The 19,697-nt window shown below is 36.0% G+C and overlaps 1 protein-coding gene across 2 annotated transcripts; it reads right to left on the reverse strand.

Annotated features, from left to right (window-relative positions):
* Positions 1 to 7,037: 7,037 nt before the first annotated feature.
* egln3 (egl-9 family hypoxia-inducible factor 3) lies at positions 7,038 to 19,152 on the reverse strand. 2 transcript variants are annotated; one of them, XM_083545427.1, is made up of 6 exons: positions 18,628 to 19,152; positions 16,951 to 18,400; positions 8,666 to 8,785; positions 8,431 to 8,567; positions 8,247 to 8,320; positions 7,038 to 8,156 (listed from the first exon to the last, which is right to left on the reverse strand). In XM_083545427.1, exons 2-6 carry the CDS (start codon positions 17,509 to 17,511, stop codon positions 8,128 to 8,130), a joined length of 921 nt encoding a protein of 306 aa, XP_083401553.1. In that variant the 5' UTR covers positions 17,512 to 18,400; positions 18,628 to 19,152; the 3' UTR covers positions 7,038 to 8,127. The 2 variants fall into 2 exon arrangements, with proteins under 2 accessions (XP_083401553.1, XP_083401554.1); XM_083545428.1 differs by lacking the exons at positions 16,951 to 18,400; positions 18,628 to 19,152 and adding an exon at positions 15,595 to 16,157.
* Between the last annotated feature and the right edge of the window lie 545 nt (positions 19,153 to 19,697).

Here is a 19,697-nt window from a genome sequence, read left to right on the forward strand (position 1 = left end):
GAGAGAGAGAGCGAGAGAGAGGGAGAAAGTGAGAAAGACAGGGAAAAAATAAGCTTAGACCTGAAACCTCTCTAATGACCACAAGCTGTCCATCTCCTCATCCTGTCCTTATTGGGAATCAGCTTGTTGGCTCTGTGCTCATCTACCCATAGTCTGACCAGCATTTTGAGAGCACCTTTATACATTTTACACATACTTAAACACAATTAATGATATCATGTAAAGCAACAATAAACTGTACAGACAGGAAACAGCAATACACTACAACAAAACAACATTTACTATGATCATCTTACTGTCTAAATCTACTTACTTTTATATTTGGAATACGGAGCAATTTTATAAGCAGCTAATCACATGCAGCTGGTACAGTTTCATCCTTTTGCTAAACTTAAATAAGTTTCATATATTTAAGAATAAATTGGGAAATCATGTATGAGGAACACTAACAGATTCCAGTCTCTCTGTCATGACATTAAAACCAAAATTTGTAGGAAATGAACACATTACCAGCTAACATTATGCTGCTCTAGAATATGTTTCAGTTTCTGTATGCTGTATAAGAAAAGGAATAAAAAGATACTGTTTTACCAATCTGCTCACATAAAATAGTAAATCATGTTAGGGCTCTGATACATGAAACTCGAGCACCATAACCATAAGCAAACTTACTTCAGGCTAAACCTAAAATTTCCACGAGCACGTTTATAAAGATTTTTTTAATTATAATCCCTGACGCATATTTGTTTATTAAATCAATAATAATTCATTTTTAAGGTATGATGGCTAGACATATAACTCATGGTGAACTCTATGAGTGGTGGAAGGAGATCATTTACAGTGTGATAAGAGTGACATCTAGTGGATGTCAGAATTTTTCAGTATATACTGATTTTCCTGTAATCTTCTGCGTGCATTACACCTAGAGATACATTCATAAGCACTTTATTAGGAACATCAGTACACATACAGATTCATGCAATTATCTAAACTAGCCAATCATGTAGCAGCAGTACAATGGATAAACTTAAGTAACTTCACACCAAACATTAGAATAGGGAAGTATTTTTGCGTATCTGAAAGCATTTTCACAAACAACAGTCTCTAGACTGTGCAATAAACAAAACCATGAAGTGAGTGACAGTTCTGCAGGACAGAATCTGGTGGAGATAGCGTAATGTTGAGAGGAATGTTTTCTTAAAATGTTTCCAACTTTTGTTCAATTCATGTCATAAAACATTGAGGCTGGTGTGAGAGCAATGGAAGTCCCTACCCAATGTCAGTGGTGTGTAATAAAGTCACCTAATAAAGTGCTCAGTGAGTGTATGTAGCTACAGTGCAGTAGACTTCAAATTAATTGTAGAATTAATCTTAAATATTTGTACACATTCTTCCTCAATGTGTTATATTACCAGTTCTCAGAAATCCAAAAAGTAAATAATTGCACAAATTTGTGTACACCATCATTTTATTACATAAAAGGTCACTTTTTAAAATATAAAAAGCTTATCAACGCCAGAAGCAAGTGAAAGTAGTCAGGGATGGGCAGTACTTATGATGCATGCATTTCAAATACGTATTTCAAATATAAAATAGGATTTTGTCATTTGTATTTGATAGGGTTGATGAAAATGGCTTCATATTTTGTAACAAATATGTTTGTATTTTAGTATTTTGAAATTACTGTCAAATACTTTGTAAGACCTCGACATGATGACATCATAAAAATGCGGCCTCTGATTGGTGTCTACTGTGTCAGTACTTTGCCCAGACTTGTTGATATCAGAACAGAAAATTGATCCCTATAGAAGAAGGTGATGAAGGTGAGAAATGTGCAGGCTGTCAACTTCTAAATAGGTGTCTAATGATTGATAAATAAATATTTGATCGTGAATATTGTACCCTAATTGAAGTAGCTGTTTAGTAGAATCATGATTTTGCATACCATTGCATAAATGACTACCTGACACATAATACATTATAATATTTATGACTTACAATTAAATGATTCATTAGTTAGAAACCAGTTGCTCTGAATACGAGTGTCATCAGTTGTCTTCTTATGAATGACACGTTTGTCAGTGAGTCAGTGTTTCTGATGTAAAGTAGCCTTTTGTTACCAAACACCAAGTAACTAAATTAGTCATCGCAAAAATGTTAAATATGAAACTGTTGGTTATTTTAAAGCTAACCTTCATCTGGGAGATCACACTGATGTGTGTGATTATTTAATCTGTTAACTGGTTGCATATATCAGATTTATTGTGTGTCTCGGCCAAAGAAAAGCTGTTGCTATCAAAAATTGTTGACTTAATCAAGTAAATCAGTGGATTGTTAAACGAGATCAAATAGGCCAATTGATGGAAGGTTTTGCGAAGAAATTTCATGCTCCCTTGTAAAAAATATTTTTTTGCATTTTTTAAATACAAAAATTTTAATACACTCAAAGTTAAGGTATTTGGTATTTTATTTTAAAATTCATTTTGACGTATCTTTGCCCAACCCTGACTGCAGTGTTGAGGTAGTGTGTAAGTAGTTTTCAATTCTTTGAAAAACAATTTCCTGGCTGACGACCTTTAGAAATATTGTATGATATTATAACAGAAACAACTTTACAGGCAAAATTAATTGCTGCTTTTATTGCATGTTCTTTTTCATAATTTTAATAAAAAATATGTTCATATTATGACTTGTTTAATAAATGTAATTAGTGGAAGAATTACAGTGAAGAAAAGAACGCTGTTCATTCATACTATCAAATCTCATACTATCAAGAATATTTGGTTGTGTTTGTATGTTCACATTCCTGCAGAATAACTGTTATATATGACCTTAACTTCAGGATCAGATAATTGGTAGAGTGTAGAGATCTAAATTATATATAATTCTGTAATGACTAGGAATTACTTTATTTTTGACCACCATGTTTTCCTTCTAAAAAGTGATCTGTATTGACATTTAATATCATTAAAAGTAAATGTGTTTGTATGTTAATTAATATAAAGCAAATACTAATATATATCCTACAGTAGAACTTAGATATGAAAAATAATTAGTTTACTGCTGATGCTCTGTGAATTAATATTGATTTGAAATCAATTGCTGAACTCAGTTGAGAAGCTGATCAATACTTCCATTACTTTGCTACATTCCATACATAGGATATTAAACTGTTTATGAGTCAGTTTAGGTAGAGCTTTCTGGAAGAAGGGCAAGAATTTTATAAGGCATTGCAATGTACTTGCAAACCACTGTTAATTTTGTTGACAAACACTAGCGCAGACAAAATTGCCAATGTCCATCTGTGGCAAGAAAAAAAAATACAATAATTTGTTTAATTTTATTTATGTACTTTTTTGAACCAGTCCCCTTGCTGTTATACAGTAGTCAGTAAAGGCTATTATTTCAATCCACATAACTAACTAACTAACTTTCTTTTCGGCTTCTCCCGTTAGGGGTCGCCACAGCGGATCCTCCGCACGTTTGATTTGGCACATGTTTTACGCTGGATGCCCTTCCTAACGCAACCCTCCCCAATTTATCCGGGCTTGGGACCGGCACTGAGAGTGGCTGCGGATGGTTCCCTGACCGGGAATCGAACCCGGGTCGCAGCGGTGGGAGCGCTGCATCTTAACCACTAGACCACCAGGGGACCTTATTATTTCAATCCACATAAAAAATAGAAAAGAAGAACTAATTTAGGGTTTAACCTACAGCCCCAGTGAGAATGCAGGACATACAAATAATGACTTTTTTTAGATAGATATATCAACTTTGGGACAAATAAAGGTATATCTTATCTTTCTTTTTTTTTAAACATTGAACAATCTGAGTGTAAAAATACACTGTTGTATGATACAGGAATTACTGCCCCTTACACCATAAACTTTTGGCTGCTGGTTGGCTCCTGGTCTACACACATAAATACACACACGCACGCACACACACACACACACACACACACACACACACACACACACACACACACACACACACACACAAGAGATGCAAGAGAATGAACACTTTAGTAATATGAGTTATTTTTGCAATGAAAAAGTATCCAAATAAAGAAACATCTAAATTTTAACTGTTGATATTATCAGGACTTTTCAAGGTTGCTGAAAACTTCACCTTATATTGCTGATTGATTTTGGGACATTTAGAGAGAAACTGAGAGAGTGTTTACTAGCACAATAAAGACACTGTTGGATTTGATTATTTTCACTTTTACGATTTTATACTCAGAAGTCGACTGTTTCAAGTGTCTTGAAAACCATTTTGCTCTTTGTATATAACCTAAACATGAGAATTTAAAATAATACAAATGTAAACACACATTTTATGGGATGAATGTATATATCACACAGTTATTTGAAATCTCATCTATAAAAGACAGATTTAATAAATGAAAAACTTTAAATAATAGTAAACTATCAACGAAAAATCGTTTTTTGTATCACATTAACACCCCAGATGAGGTATATTTAATAAAATTGTATTAAACGTGCACAGTTTTGAGAATTAAAAGCAGTTTTTTTTTTAAGCTTCCTCTGCTTCTTATTCACTATTGCTATCTAGTGTTTGTATGTGTAACTACAACTATAGGACTCAGGCGGCCACATTTTAGTATTTTTAAAAGCAATTATACCGGGATTGCCTTTTTTTTTATTGATTATGAATTGAAACAATTAAACAATTTAATCCAATGTATGTGAGGCCCAGCATTTACCACCATCTATTTAAAAGAACTGCACATGGGCAGGTAAAGCAGAGTGCGTCCTTCAAGGTGTATCTTTTAAGACACAAGACACAGCAGTTAAGAAGGTCAGGTACATCACAATGATTTCTTAAATCCTTGACCCCATCATCCAATCCCAATGTGACCCTAATCTACAGTTATAATGGAGGTAGACCGTTTATTAGGGGTACTGATTTACTTGAAATTAAACATACAAGCACAATAACACATACCGCATTCATTTTGAGAGATTTTTTTCTATCATTGTTGTTGTTGTGTTATTGTTGTTGTGGTGTTGGTGGTGGTGGTGGTTTGTTTGCTGACAGTAACGGTAACTGATCTGGGTGCTCAGCAGATTGAACTATTTCTGAGATGTGGCGGAGTGAAGAGGCACAATACATCTAACTGTGCCAGTACCTTTGCTCCCCTAATTGTTTAACAGTTAGTCCTGATCCACAAGAGATTAAACAATGACCTTCCCAGAGTCCTGATATTTAACGCAACAGCGCAGGGTTTCAGTCAACCCGCTTGTCTGTTTCTAGTACAAAAACCCAAATATAGAAATAGCTGGTTATTTTAAAAGCGTTTCTACAATTAGAATCATCTCTACTTCAGGCTGTCAGTCATTCTTTAAACTGGCATTGCATATGGGTTCTTTGGGAACTAGTTCTGTTAATCGAGCAATAATAAACCACATTTTATGCCCAATTGTGCCTGACATGTCAGTTATCTGATGATTTCTTATCCATTAAAATATTGGATAAAAGCAATATTGAAACTATATGATACATGATTATTTTTTTTGCACTTTAAATCCATTAATACATTTAAATAAATAAATAAATAAATAAATTAATTAATTAATTAATTAATTAATTAGGGCGCCTATAAATAAAAATATACAGCTTTAGTGCGCTATTAATTTGTTTGCCACTAGAGGGCGGTAAATGTGAACTTACAAAATACTCAATGGCGAATACACGAGCTAAAGTACAGTAGCTGTAAAAATGTCCTTCAGCTTGTCAAGCTTGTGATCACGCCACAGTTTCACGACTTCTCATGTTAAAGTTCTAGGGAAGATTCAGAGGTAATGTTCCCAGCGAGATCAACGTCGATCAACTGTTTAAAATGTGAAATATTTTAAATATGGTACAAAATGTCCACTTTCTGGATTAAATGCCTATAGTATATTATAAATATTTTGACGACTGCATCGTATACAAATATAGTTGTTTGTTTTCATTTTTAAAGGTCCAGTGTGAAAAATAAAGTTTGGAAAGCAAGAAATCGCTATTTTACATACAATAAAACACAACTTTGTGTTACATATTGAAACTTTGTTTAACTACAATTACAGCATGAGTCAATGTTGATGTGTTGTAACTCCCAGCTTGAATAATACGTGTACCAGCAGCATTGCACCACGGGATAGTCTATTTCTTAATAATGTTTATTAAATGATTGGAAAAGTAAAAAGGGGAACATTACATCACTGTTTGTAACAAGGCATTGCTTACTCAAACTTACCACTTCCCCTGGAATAAACTTAGTCATATTAAACTCCTTTCCATTCAAGCTGGAGTTTGTCCAGCAGGACAGGAGGTCACGGAGAGTTGTTTAAAGTAAAAAAAACAACTCTTTGTTACATTTACTTTAAACCATGTTAATGAACTGATAGCTCTGTCTAGCATAGCTAATTCATATTAGGAACACTTGTACACATACACGTTCATGCAAGTATCTAATCAACCAATCACGTGGCAGCAACGCAATGAATAAAATCATGCAGCTAGTTGCAGAATTTGGTGAATTGGTCCAAAAATTTTTTGGATCATTTATAATTTCTTTGTACAAATTTGTCAGACTCTCTCAAGATTTATCATTCAAATTAAGTACGTCTTCGGAAGGCGCTCTAATGGTTCTGATATAACTAGAGTGACCAGGTGTTATTTAAATCCATACCACTCGAACGCAACCGATAAAAACAATTTATTTTGGAAATTGGTTTTGGATTTATCTTGAACCTGACCAAACTAAAGTCGTTGTTAAAGATGGATCAGTGAACATGTGGTGAGTGAATATGATCTTCTAGAAACACTTTGTATTATAAACAATGCTCAGTTGTAGATGTGTAAAATGCATTATAGAAATAAAAAAATGAACTATTGTTAATGCAAAGGCCATGATGTTTCTGAAACTAAATGAGTTGCTCTAATAAGCAGCAAATCAATGCAGCAGACCTTGTACATTTATACATGTTTGAAATTATTTTAGACAATTAATTCAATTAAGAACACAATTAATTTATTCACTTGTTTATTTACAGGATGTGCCACAGAGAAAGTCCACATGTAGCCAGTCTTTTCAAAGTGTTAAAGTCAAATATAATTTCAAACAATTTTACATTACCACACAATCATTCATCCTCAACATTATATATATGTACGCCCATTTAGTTCAAAACAGCACAGCTGCTTATTAACAATGACCGACTTTTAAGCATTTCCAGTTGACAATGACTACCAGTGCTGTCCTATACACCAATGTGACTTGCTAGTATCAGGGACACCACATAGTTCTCTTATGTAAAGGTTTTGCATTACAATTAAAAAGGTTCACTTAGTTTATATATAACTATGTATAAAACTTTATGGGAGCCTCTGAAGGGTTTACCTTCCAAATATTCAGGCAGTTTAACACTGCTTTAAACAGTCATGTTATACTGCAATATAATGCAAACCAATAGAACAATTACATTCTGATAACACACACACACACACACACACACACACACACACACACACACATCACATGTTAAAGCTAAGCACATTAGAATGCTATATTATAAACATTTCACTGCAAAACTATTAGTATTTGCTGTGAAAAATAAATCTCGCCTCTGTGTAAGTAGTTAGGGCCACAAAGGCCATGCAAATCAACTGGTGACAGTCTCGCTACGGTTTTAACCATTTGCATTGAGGTTACAATTGTAATGGGCGGAAATATCAAAACAGCTTCTCTCACATAGCAAAATAGAGAAGCACTAGATACCTTTTAAAAACAGACAAAAATTTATCAAAAGAATATTAAAAACTTCTTTCAGTTCATCCATCATCCACACCCACTGGAAACTATTGAATAACTTTGCTGTTTTTGTTACATAGACATGATAAGAATTCACTGCTGGTTTGTAAAGAAACATGTTTTAAAGAAATCATAACTGTAAGATAGAGATAGGAGGAGTCTGAGTTTCCATAAATCGCAGCTAAAAAAAGGCATGGTTGAGGAGGAAGCACCAGTACCTTAAGTGCAAAAGGGCTAAAACAACAACAAGCACACATGCTCACACACACATCTCCATGAAGATAAGTTTTTCACAGGTTCCTCTGCTAAGATGTGGTGCTGCTTTGTAAAGAGGCTAAAAAAAAAAAACAAGGTACAGTTACTCAGGTGACTCAATATAAATAAAGAACAGAATAATTCAATTGAGAATTGGGGAAAAACAAACCTGTTGAGTCCCTGAATCGTCTTTTTGCTTCAGCCCTTTCCTCTGAATCAAAGTACCACACAGTGATTGCATACCTACAATAAAAATGCAGTGCATACAATTTAACTCTACTTGTAGCAAAGGGGCATTTTATTTTTTATATATTCATGTATTTATGTATGTGGTCACAAATGCAGCAACAGACCTGGTAGCAAATGATGGCTGTACTTCATGAGGGTTCCTACGGTCTGACCAGAATAGCAGGAGTCGATCAAACAGAGGTTCGATGTCGGCAACGTATGATTTTCCCTCAGGAAAAATTCGAAGCACTCCTCCATGCTCCTATGGGGGTTGGGGTGAGATGTTATAATAATTTAAGTGCATACCTGCTGCACCCTGTGTGCTAGTCATAATACACAAGCTCGTAACTTTAAGCATACCTTGGCATTCCAGTTTTTGTTCAGGTAGTAGATGCAGGTGACACAACGGCCATCTGCATTAGGATTGTCCACGTGTTTTACATAACCCGCACCACTGCCTGGATAGCAAGCTACCATTGCCTATCACGGACAAACACAACAAATGAAAAGGTGAGGCAATTGATAAGTACTCATAATATATATCTATAAAAAAAAAAGTTGATGTATAATGAAAAATATTATATGAGTACATGGTACATTGTGTAGGTTTCTGTAGGAGACTGTGGCAGCAGTTGGCGGAGTGGAATTTGGAGCCGGACGGCATGATGAGACTAATCAGTGCGCTCTCCACTCGTGAACCGTGGCCACAGAGATTTATTTATTTATTTATTTATTTATTTATTTATTAGTTTGCATAGTCGAGTGTGCATTTTACTTATAATAAACACAATTCCAAAAAAATATAGAACATTTATACAATTAAAAAAATTGTTACATACACATTAATATATTAATATAAAACATTTTATATAAAAAAAAACCTGTTTCAAATGTGACAAATATTTTTTCTGGTGATACCTTAATAAAATACTGCCATTAAAACATGTTACTGACTAATAGCAACAATACAGTGTTGTAGCATTAATGAGAAGATGTTTGAGATGTTAAAAACTTGCCTACACCCCACAGTGAATGTTCCTATAAATGGTTAAAAAAATGTTTTTTTTTAATAGTTGCAAGACACCAATGGTATTAAAGAGATATGAAACACTGGGTTGTAATGATCCTGGTAATGGTAATATGGTAAATACAAATTGTTGGTGATTTCCTTATAACAGTATCAATTATTGCTTACACCAGACGCTAGTATGCAAGATCACTGTATTCTGAGGAACAATGTATTATAAGCTGTTACTCTATCCATTGTTTAGCCTTAAACACAGACTTAATCATAACAGTGGTTCTTGGTATTTCGTGTATTCCGTGTTAGCTGGCTTCCTTTGCTTATCTAGCTCTTTGGCGACTCTTCCCATCTATCAGTGGCAGTCGCCGTAGAAAGTTGCAAAGGTTTGGCAGCCAGAGCTCACCAGGTTGTGGATTGCGTGAGGCTGCACAGCACAATAGCAACACGCCTTATTCTCACAATAAAACGGGAAGCAAAACCCCCTCCATATCACCTCAGGCCCACATGACCTTCTGCTCTTGCACATAATTTAGCACGCAATATACCCTGCATTACCACAGCATGCGCACGTATCCATTCCCATTAAATAGGACTTTACAGTGAATACATCTGCGATGATTCATTTAGCAGATGCTTTTATCACTTTTAGTGAGCATTTAATGAATGGGGATCATGGAGACTGTAGGAAATCATTTTGAAAATGATACTTATAATAAATACGGGATTCCTGTGTTACAAATAATTAAACTTATTTTGAGAAGACCTTTTTAGCAGCAATGGAAAGAGTTCAGGGTTTCAAATTTATTGCAATAGATCACTAAGTAAATCAGTGCAATAGAAGTTTAAACTGCATACTTTTCCACCATAGTCAATACACATGTTAAATAAATAATTATATAGAAATATTCTGTTTTATTGACTACCAACAACCACTGTGTCTACTGAGGAGCTTTTTATCAAAGTATCCTATGCTAAACTCTGCTTTAACTAAAAATAAAGTTTTTCTATCATATCCTGTGTAACAAGCAAGTAACTCACAATGTAACTCGCATAATGACCCATGCTTATTGCTTATGCTGTCCCATAAATCTTCACATTAAACTGCACAAACATAAAATAAAAGCTTTGCCTGTTCCAAAACATAACCCCATTTTCCTATAATCATTGTCTCTACAGACCAGACGACTCAAGTGCTGCAGTTGCTATTCAGTGCCGTGCATGTTTACATTTCTGCAAACGCAAATTTATCATGGTCTCCTTCCCACAATAAGGGCACACACGTAGGTTTGTCGTCATATCCCAATGCAAACACCTATGGAGATCTGGAAGGACGTGTATGTGTGGGGAGGGGGGATTGAAAAAAGGAAAGGAAAAGAAAGCAAAAGAGCGAGCAAGGGGGAGAGAGGGAGGGAGAGAGAGAGAGAGAGAGAGAGAGAGAGAGAGAGAGAGAGAGAGAGAGAGAGAGAGAGCGAGCGAGCGAGCGAGGGAGCAGGCCTGGCCGACTGCCAGGACTGTGAAGGTTTAATGACAGTGCTACGTGTTGAGCGTGAGTGCGCTGCTTCGTACACACACACACGCGCACACACAGAATTCAGCTCTGGTGCAAAAGCCCCCTCCCCCTGGGGTCAGATAGCAAGCAGATCCAGCTCCTTTCCACACCACTCTTACTAAACTTAAGGTTACTTTTGGACAACAAACACTGGATCTTGATTTTGAGTTTTAATCCGAGTTAGACGATTTCACCCCGGCCAGACTTGGGTTATTGGTTATATGCCACTGGCTGTTACTTTTTTCTTTTTTTAAACTCACTCACTTACTTCCCGTTGCCTCAGTCTGTGTTTCCTGTGAAGGGAAAGCTGTGGGAAGAGTCACGTACTACTCATGATCAGCTCTCGCATGGCTAGCTCTGACAGACTATCTGTGGCATTCATCACCCACCACAAGGCATCACAACAAACAGCTACTGTAATTGTACTGTGCATTCAAAATAAAGGAAGATGATGACAGCTTGCTAAATAAAAGAATGTAGGGCATAGACCAGTGTTCGCTGCAAATGACCTTTTTAACAGTTTTTACTCAGGAAACCGACACTCGGCAGCATTCTGCAGTCACGCTGAAACGGGCATCAGAAGCTGATACAGTTTTTACTCAGCTCAAAAAGTATATAAATATTGATAAATATTGAACTCGTTTTTTTCTCCACAGGCTATTTATTATTTCAACTTAAGCCACTTAATCCATTGTACATTTAATGCCAATTTCTGTTTACTGCTTATACTTTCCAAATTTTATTTTTTTTGCATGCTGACTGCTAATAATCATCTTATTCATTTTTCCCACTATATTCACTTGTTAATTCAGCATCACTCTCTTTATCAGCAAGGTTTTGCCTCAACCAGCATGGCCATGCTACCAGCCCTGTCTTGAATCATTAGTCTTAAACCAGCCCTGTCTTGAATCAATGGTTTCTATGGTATTTCTGTGGTGAAAGGAAAACTCTGGTTCTCAGCTAGCTGTTGGCTTCGAACCAGAATGATGCAGAGAACAGACATGCCATGCCCTTAAACCCTAAGGAGAAACTCCATTATTGTTGGTGAATGGTGGGAAACTAATAAAGACACATTCTTTAATTTATCAGGGTTAAATCTCTTACCAAGTTACAATCATATATATTTTTTTAATCTAATGTCATTCCACCCTTATTTATAAGCCATGCATTACCTTCCTGAAACCCGCATTGCAAAAGCAACAAAAACTAGCTTCAGTAATGGGAGAAGCCGAAAGAAGAAGAATGATGCTGTATTTTATTTATTAAATGCATAGAAAGCAAAATCTCTATGTAATCTGATAACCGAGTAGCTTGATGAATTCAAGTATTTTATATATATATATATATATATATATATATATATATATATATATATATATATATATATATATATATATACACACACACACACACACACACACACACTAAGTATATATATATATATATATATATATATATATATATATATATATATATATATATAAAAAAGACTTGAATATATATTTTATATATATATATATATATATATATATATATATATATATATATATATATATATATATATATATATATATATATACACTTACTGTGTGTGTGTGTGTGTGTGTGTGTGTGTAACCCTAACCCACACACACACACACACACACATACATACAGTTCATAAAGTAGTACTTAAGGTTTTTTGTTGACTTTGATTAATAAAACTCAGTGTAATGTTTGTTCAGTCGTCCTCAGGAATGCATTACATAAAACATCATTATATGATTCGGGGTTTTCTTTGGGTTGGTTTTCTGATGTTGCTAAAACAAATATTTCAGTCAAGTGCTTGTCATTATATTTTGGTTAAATATATTTAAACTGTAAATACACACATTATACATGTGTAGGCAATGAAATGTTTAAATTGTAATTTAAGGGTCTGTCAATTTTGATGAGTTTACTTAATGTCAGAGCATAGTTTTCATTTCTAAGTATATAGTCAGAGAAAACTAGGCTATATAACTCTTACCTCTACATATGTTTCATGTTCATTTAGCCACTGTACAAGGAAAGTCATGTGACCTGTGACCATGTTTTCTAAGTTTAATAAAACACACATATCTGCTAACATCTAACACTTTTTCTATATATACACATTATTCTGACAGACTGGCAAATGAGTTTTGTGATCTAATACATGAAGATGTAAAAACTGCAGGTAACCATCAGAGTCATATTCGCCTTCATTCTAACTTCTTGAACTATTTTAAGGACCAGGAAACAGGAACTGCATTAGCATACCTCCGCATTCACTCTAATTGCTTTTTCATACTCCTCACTAAACTGATAAGAACTATGCCGATTGTGTCACGTCCATTCTGTTTATTTTTTCTTATGCTATATATGATACTCCAGGATTTCATTAGTAAAAAAATAAATAAATACTTTTGTGAAATTTACATGACAGAAATTCTAATTTACAGTATATTAATTCAGCAGACATCATTATTTTTAGAAACAAATATTTTGTATAAAATATTTAAATTTAATTCTTTACCTGTCCTCTCCTAGTGAAAAACAAAATGCAAAAAAAAATAAAAAAATGTAAGATCATCCCTACTGCATGAAGAAAAAAAACTGACTCTGTCAGCTGTAGACTAAACTACTGCTAGAGTTTATTTGCTCAATGAAAACTATAAAAAGATGTAAAGCTTATTACAAATAAGTTATACTAGTAGCTAGTTATCATGATAGATAGATAGATAGATAGATAGATAGATAGATAGATAGATAGATAGATAGATAGATAGATAGATAGATAGATAGATAGATAGATAGATAGATAGATAGATAGTTGCTAAGTTTTTTCATTTAATAAAATTTGTTAAACACCGCACATGCCTATAAACTTAACTATACAAGTGTAATCCGGTTTTGTGATAGTCTATCCAGTGCCGTCTGTATAGCTTGCTAAAGTTTGTTTTCTTAAAACAAATTATGTTTTGTTTTAATATAAGCTTATAACCATTCTGTCTTTTACAGTGATAAGGCAATTCTTATATGTAGACAAAATGTTTGCTTAATTTTTGACAACATGGATGTAGTCGATTTAGTTTTTAAAATGAACTAAAACTATGATACAGCAACATGCATCACGTAACACAAAACTAAAAGTAAATTCAAATCATGATGTTTACCAAAACACAATTACTTTTTAATTTGACATAACATTTACATCAAACCTCTGTAGTAGACTCAGTTGTACAGTAAGCAAATTAGACCGAACCTTTGCGGCAGATTTAGTCATACAGTAGACAACCTACAGCACTCATTATATTACTGGAGAGCATAATTACAGCTTAAATACAGTCCAAATACCAGAACATAAAAGAAAACCTAATTACATTAATTAACTGATCTTTATACATTATGGTTGAAGTTCTTATTTTTTTATGCTTATGGATCATAGTGCACTTCAATAAATCCTTTTACAGTTTATTGTTTTGATTCATTCGGTGCATCACTTCTATAACATCTGCTTGTCCGAAATATTGAGCACAATTGTGTTAACTTTTATAGTAAAATTATATACGGGTAAGTTTAGCGGCATCATTTACGTTGTAATTAAGTGAATAAATTGATTTGCTGCTTTCAACAACAGATACAGAGCAGTTAAAAGCTTAGAAAGTAAAATTATATAAAGAGTTCAAAACAGGAGTGTCTGTAGATACATTATTTCATTTATGTTGACAAACATGATAGAAAACACACGTAAAACTGTTTTAACATGACTTCCGTTTAGTTGGAAGACTGCTTATTTTAAAATAGACCCTTTAATTGAACCGCCACAAGGACTAGGAAATGTTTATTATATAAAGAATAAAAACTGAATTTGCTTGGCAATTCTAATCTGTTCATGGAAAACTGTGTAGTTGTGCTGTGTCTGACCAAACATAATAGTTATGATCATGAAGCAAATGATAGAAACAACACAAAGCATTTTATTAAACGAGTGAAAATATTAAGAGAATCTATGTAGGATATAATGTCTAACAAATGAGAAGAAAAATATCTATAATTACTTTGTAACCTTGAAACTACTCTCAATGTAAACATAGTGAGAACCCAGGAACCACATTCAATGTAAACACCAAGAATAGTATGAGAACCTAGCTCTAAAATCTGTGTAATCTTGGTAAGAACTTTGGAATGACGTGGGGCTGTAAACAATGCTGGAACCTAGATCTCTATGCATTATAAACATGATGAGACCCTAGGATATCTAGAGGGTGTAAACATTGTTAAGACCAAAATATGTAGTCTTTAGTCAAAAACCATAGGAACTACGATCGAGATAAATATTGGGGACAATTTCAGAACCTATGAACTACACATTATTTAACACTATGAAGACATTATGAGAACCTTAACCTAAGATCTGTCTTAAGATTATGAGAACCCAGGAACTACAGATGTAAACATTGTTAGAATCAAGAACTGTAGTCAGTGTCAACATGATAAGAGTCTGGTGTAAAGCTTGTGAGATACAACATTGTTATTGTTATTGCTGAAATAATAGGCATAAAAGGATTAACTGAGCTGGTGTTGGTTCAGTAGTTAAGATGTTGGTCAGTTGCAATCCCATGATTTGTCAGCCCTGTGAATCTACCAGATTTTCACTTGTAAATCGTTCTGAATTGAAGGTTCTAGCAGATGATTTAGGTGTGTCTGGCTTACCTTGGATCGCTCTCGGACCGTGTTTTTGCCCAGTCTCCCAGTACACAGAGATATGAGTTTGTCCGTTTGTTTCAGTAAGAAACCAATGGCTTCCGATCCTCTCTCAGAACCGCTACGCCACGTTATTTTGTCTCCCCTAATATGACTTCTACAAACTCCTGACCCTCTACCAGCGAGCTGTCCGTCACTCAAAACGCCAGAACGACGAATATGTTTCACTTGGCCCAAGACGATACGACCGATTGCTTCACCGAGAAAATGGTCCACGTAAAAGTAGCCGCGGTCAAGCAGAGCTGGTACGACGTGCTCCAGAGCTAACTTCTCCAACTGAGAGTCCGTTAGATGCTGCAGAAACGGCATTGTGCTCAGAGCTGAAACCTGCTGCTGCGGAACCTTCTGCTTCAGTCTGCGAGAGTTTCGGCCATTCAATGCATCAAAAAAACGAATGAGAGACTGGTTTACGTCTCCAGTTTCCTTGCTGAACTTTACTATCTTTCACGCACACACACACACACACACACCTGCCTGGGAATGTGGAACGTGCAGATTGTGGAGTAGCTCTCCGGGGGGCGGGGCTTCAAATGGTCCCCGCCTATTCCGTTTGTTTGGCCTTTGTTTGGACCGCTGCCCGTAAGCACGTGTCCATCCTAAACCGATTACTTTATTAAGCTTCCGGAACACGTGTCTCTGTATTGCGAAGTGACACGCAACTGTGTTGTATATTATCCTTTACTGTATCAACGAGAAAACCAGACAAATGCTATCCTAAAATATTTTTCCCCCATTGTTGTCATTGCCAAACTGTTTTCGTTTACAAACGCTGTGCTTAGTAGGTGTCTTTTATTGCTGAAGTATAAGAACATCTGGAGAACATTTCGAGGGAGACGCAGCGTGTGAAGCGAACGTTCGTTGATACACGTTAAGCGCACGCAGCCGCCATTGAGGACTGCGGCGCGCGCATGTAGGCAGCGTCGCTCAAGTGCGCGTCTTGCAGAAACGCGTGCAAACGTAGCGGCGTCGTGGGGCTGATAAACGTGCGTGTTTCCAGCGTGAAACGACGTCCACGGCGTAGACCGTATCATTCCATTGTGTTCGATTTGTAAGGATGCAACGCAGTGTGTGGAAATGATGAAGCAATTAGATATTCCAAAAGTCCTGCAAATAAATGCCATCCTGTTTAATTCATATCTCTCAGATACCAAAGCTCTTAGATGCATTGTTATGGGTTGAATTTGCAGTCATACTTGGATATAATTTTTTTTTTCTTCTTTGCATTACTCCAGAGAAAGCGCATATGCACCACATATACTATGATCATTATTAAAAGTTCGTTTCAGAGCAGAACACAGCACTCACCTTGTGTCTCCCTCTGATTTTGTAGCTCCCAAATCTGCCGTCTGCGAAAGTGATAAGCTTATCTATTCTTGACAGCAGAACGCCGATATTGTGGCAGCCCGTTTCAGTGCCTTCGACCCAGGCGATTTTATCCCCGCGAATAGCTTTAGTTTGGCCCAGTGTTTGGCACGCGAGCTGTCCGTCCTGCATGCGCCCATCCTCGTGCACGCGCCTTACCTCCTGCAAGATTCGGTCTCCAAGTTTGTCTCCCAGAAAGTTGTCTACGATGCACAAACCGTAAGAGTCCATACAAGGTGCGATGTATTGCAATACGAGTCTCTGAGCGTTGAGTCGTTTGTGCTCTTTGGATCTCGGCCGGTTGCTGTGCGGTCTCCGGAGCTCGCGCGGTAGAGCGCTGTTGCCAGCGCATGCGGATTCTGCGCTCTCGGCACCGTGGCTGCTTGTGCTCGGGGATCTGTGCTCAGTCGTTCTTCTTCCAGAATCCCTCTCCATCCAATCGGTACCATTTGGAGTCGAGCTCGGCTCTTCTTCGGGGATATGGTCCGTGCTGTGTTCTGCCATTTGCCGGTAGAGTAAATCCCCCGTGCTCTCGTTATCATCCTCAGTTGATGGGCGCGCCTTCTGCGCTACGTGAGCAGCTCCAAATTTATCGCGTTCGAAAAACAAGGCTCTTCATTTGGCCTTTACTTTCAGCAGTTTTTAAATCTAGCATATCAAAACATATGAAATGTACATAACTTATTGTATGCAGTTAAATCACAGTTTTAACCCTAACTATTTCAATACGTACGTGTGTGTGTGGGTGTGTGTTTGACCTTTATCTGCTTTAAATTTTAAAAAGTTTAAAATTTAAAGTCATAAGTTTTGCGACGACCTGTTTGTTCCTATTCCTATTTGCAGTATTAGGACTGTTTTCATACTCATCAGATGAACACATTATAGTTGGCAGTACACTTGATTGAAAGCCATTATTATTTGAGTCTTGCATTAATACTTTCATTGTTTAATCTTTTCAATAAAATTACCTCCATACACAGAGAAACCTTCAAAGATAAAACGAATATTGTTTTGCACAACATAGAAAGTGTTTTTACAATTTTGAAAATCACCCAAAAATGTTAGTTACTCAACAATAATTAAATTGAAGTGCTTTGAAACTTGTGAAAGAATATGCTTTTCTGATGACACTCATACTTCCGCCTCTAATTGTTATTTATTTGTAACATGACTATGAAATTACAAGGCCTATATAATGTTTACTTTGTTCCAAGTGGTCAGTTCCTAGAAAGAGGTAAGAGAAAACAGGCACATTAGAAGTTAATCACGTTGAATATTCACAATTTCCCACCCTGAGTGCACGTTTTACCATTTATAGTCTCCCAACACACCTGATTCGATCAATTAGCTCACTAACCAGTCTTCCTGAGTTGACGAAGATGTTAGAACAAAACTTAAAAACTTTCTTTTCGGCTTCTCCCGTTAGGGGTCGCCACAGCGGATCCTCCGCACGTTTGATTTGGCATATGTTTTACGCTGGATGCCCTTCCTAACGCAACCCTCTCCAATTTATCCGGGCTTGGGACCGGCACTAAGAGTGGCTGGGGATGGTTCCCTGACCGGGAATCGAACCCGGGTCGCAGCGGTGGGAGCGCTGCATCTTAACCACTAGACATGTGCAAAACAGATTTTTTTAAGACCATAATCAGGAGCCTGTGGGTTATACAATCAGTGGCAAAAGCACTGTTGGACCAGCTAGGCCAATTGTGTTGTTCTTGTTATACACTGAAAACACTTGGTTTTAGATCATGCGATGAATATCGGTTGGCTCAGTTTCAGTTTTCATTTCCTGATACATCTAGAACTCAGATAGTACCTTCTGATTCAACCTACCCATTTTTATAAGAGAGAAAAAACATTGGAAGATGTGTCTGACAAAGGTTTCCTGTTACCCAGGTGTGCCCTGTTAGATCGATTGAACAATTATTTTTGCATGTTTACTATTGGTTTGAGCCCTGGGTTTTTATGTGAAGACTGCATCGCCAAAACATTGTTGTTACAAAAAGAAAAAAACAACATGAATATCAGAGAGTTGTTTGATGGAAAAAATCAAGCCTTTTTAAAAAATTTAAATAAAATCAGAGCCACTGCACAAGCATTGGGCCCGGCCAAAGAAAGAAAGAAAGAAAGAAAGAAACAAACAAACAAACAAACAGCTGGGTTCACTAACAACCAAATGTCAAACAGGTCAGCCAAGATAAACAACAGCAGTTGGTGACAGAAACATTGTAAGAGCTGTAAAGAAAAAACACAAAACAAAAATCACTCATCAAAAATAAGAAATTGATTTCAGATTTCACAAAGAATTCTGGAGATCAGCCACAAAAGTTCTGGAGCCAAAATGTAACCTCCACAAAACCAATGGAAAGATCAAAGTGTGGTCCAAGAAAGGATTTTCTCATGATCAAAACCTACTAGCTCAAAAGTCAAGCGTCATGGTTTGGGATAGCATACATGCTCACTTACTATAGACTCACTAATCTTTTCTGATATAACTCATGATGATAGCAAAAGACTGAATTCAGAAGCCTACAGGAACTTTGTCTGCCAATTTACAGAAAAAAATGCATCTAATTTAATTATACAGAACTTCATCACAAAGGAAAACAATGACCCAAAATACACTGCCAACACAACAAAGGACTTCAGGGAAAAATCAAAATGAATAACAACTGAATAAAGTTTCACTA

The sequence above is a fragment of the Silurus aristotelis genome (assembly GCF_946808225.1).
Source record: "Silurus aristotelis genome assembly, chromosome: 6".
NCBI classification, from domain to species: Eukaryota; Metazoa; Chordata; class Actinopteri; order Siluriformes; family Siluridae; genus Silurus; species Silurus aristotelis.

Coding starts and splice junctions, on each gene's coding strand:
- egln3 (XM_083545427.1), bottom strand. CDS start 17,511: ATGGCAGAACACAGCACGGACCATATCCCCGAAGAAGAGCCGAGCTCG. Junction 8,786..16,950: donor AAATCAGAGGGAGACACAAG/GTGAGTGCTGTG, acceptor TGTCCGTGATAG/GCAATGGTAGCTTGCTATCC. Junction 8,568..8,665: donor ACAAAAACTGGAATGCCAAG/GTATGCTTAAAG, acceptor CAACCCCCATAG/GAGCATGGAGGAGTGCTTCG.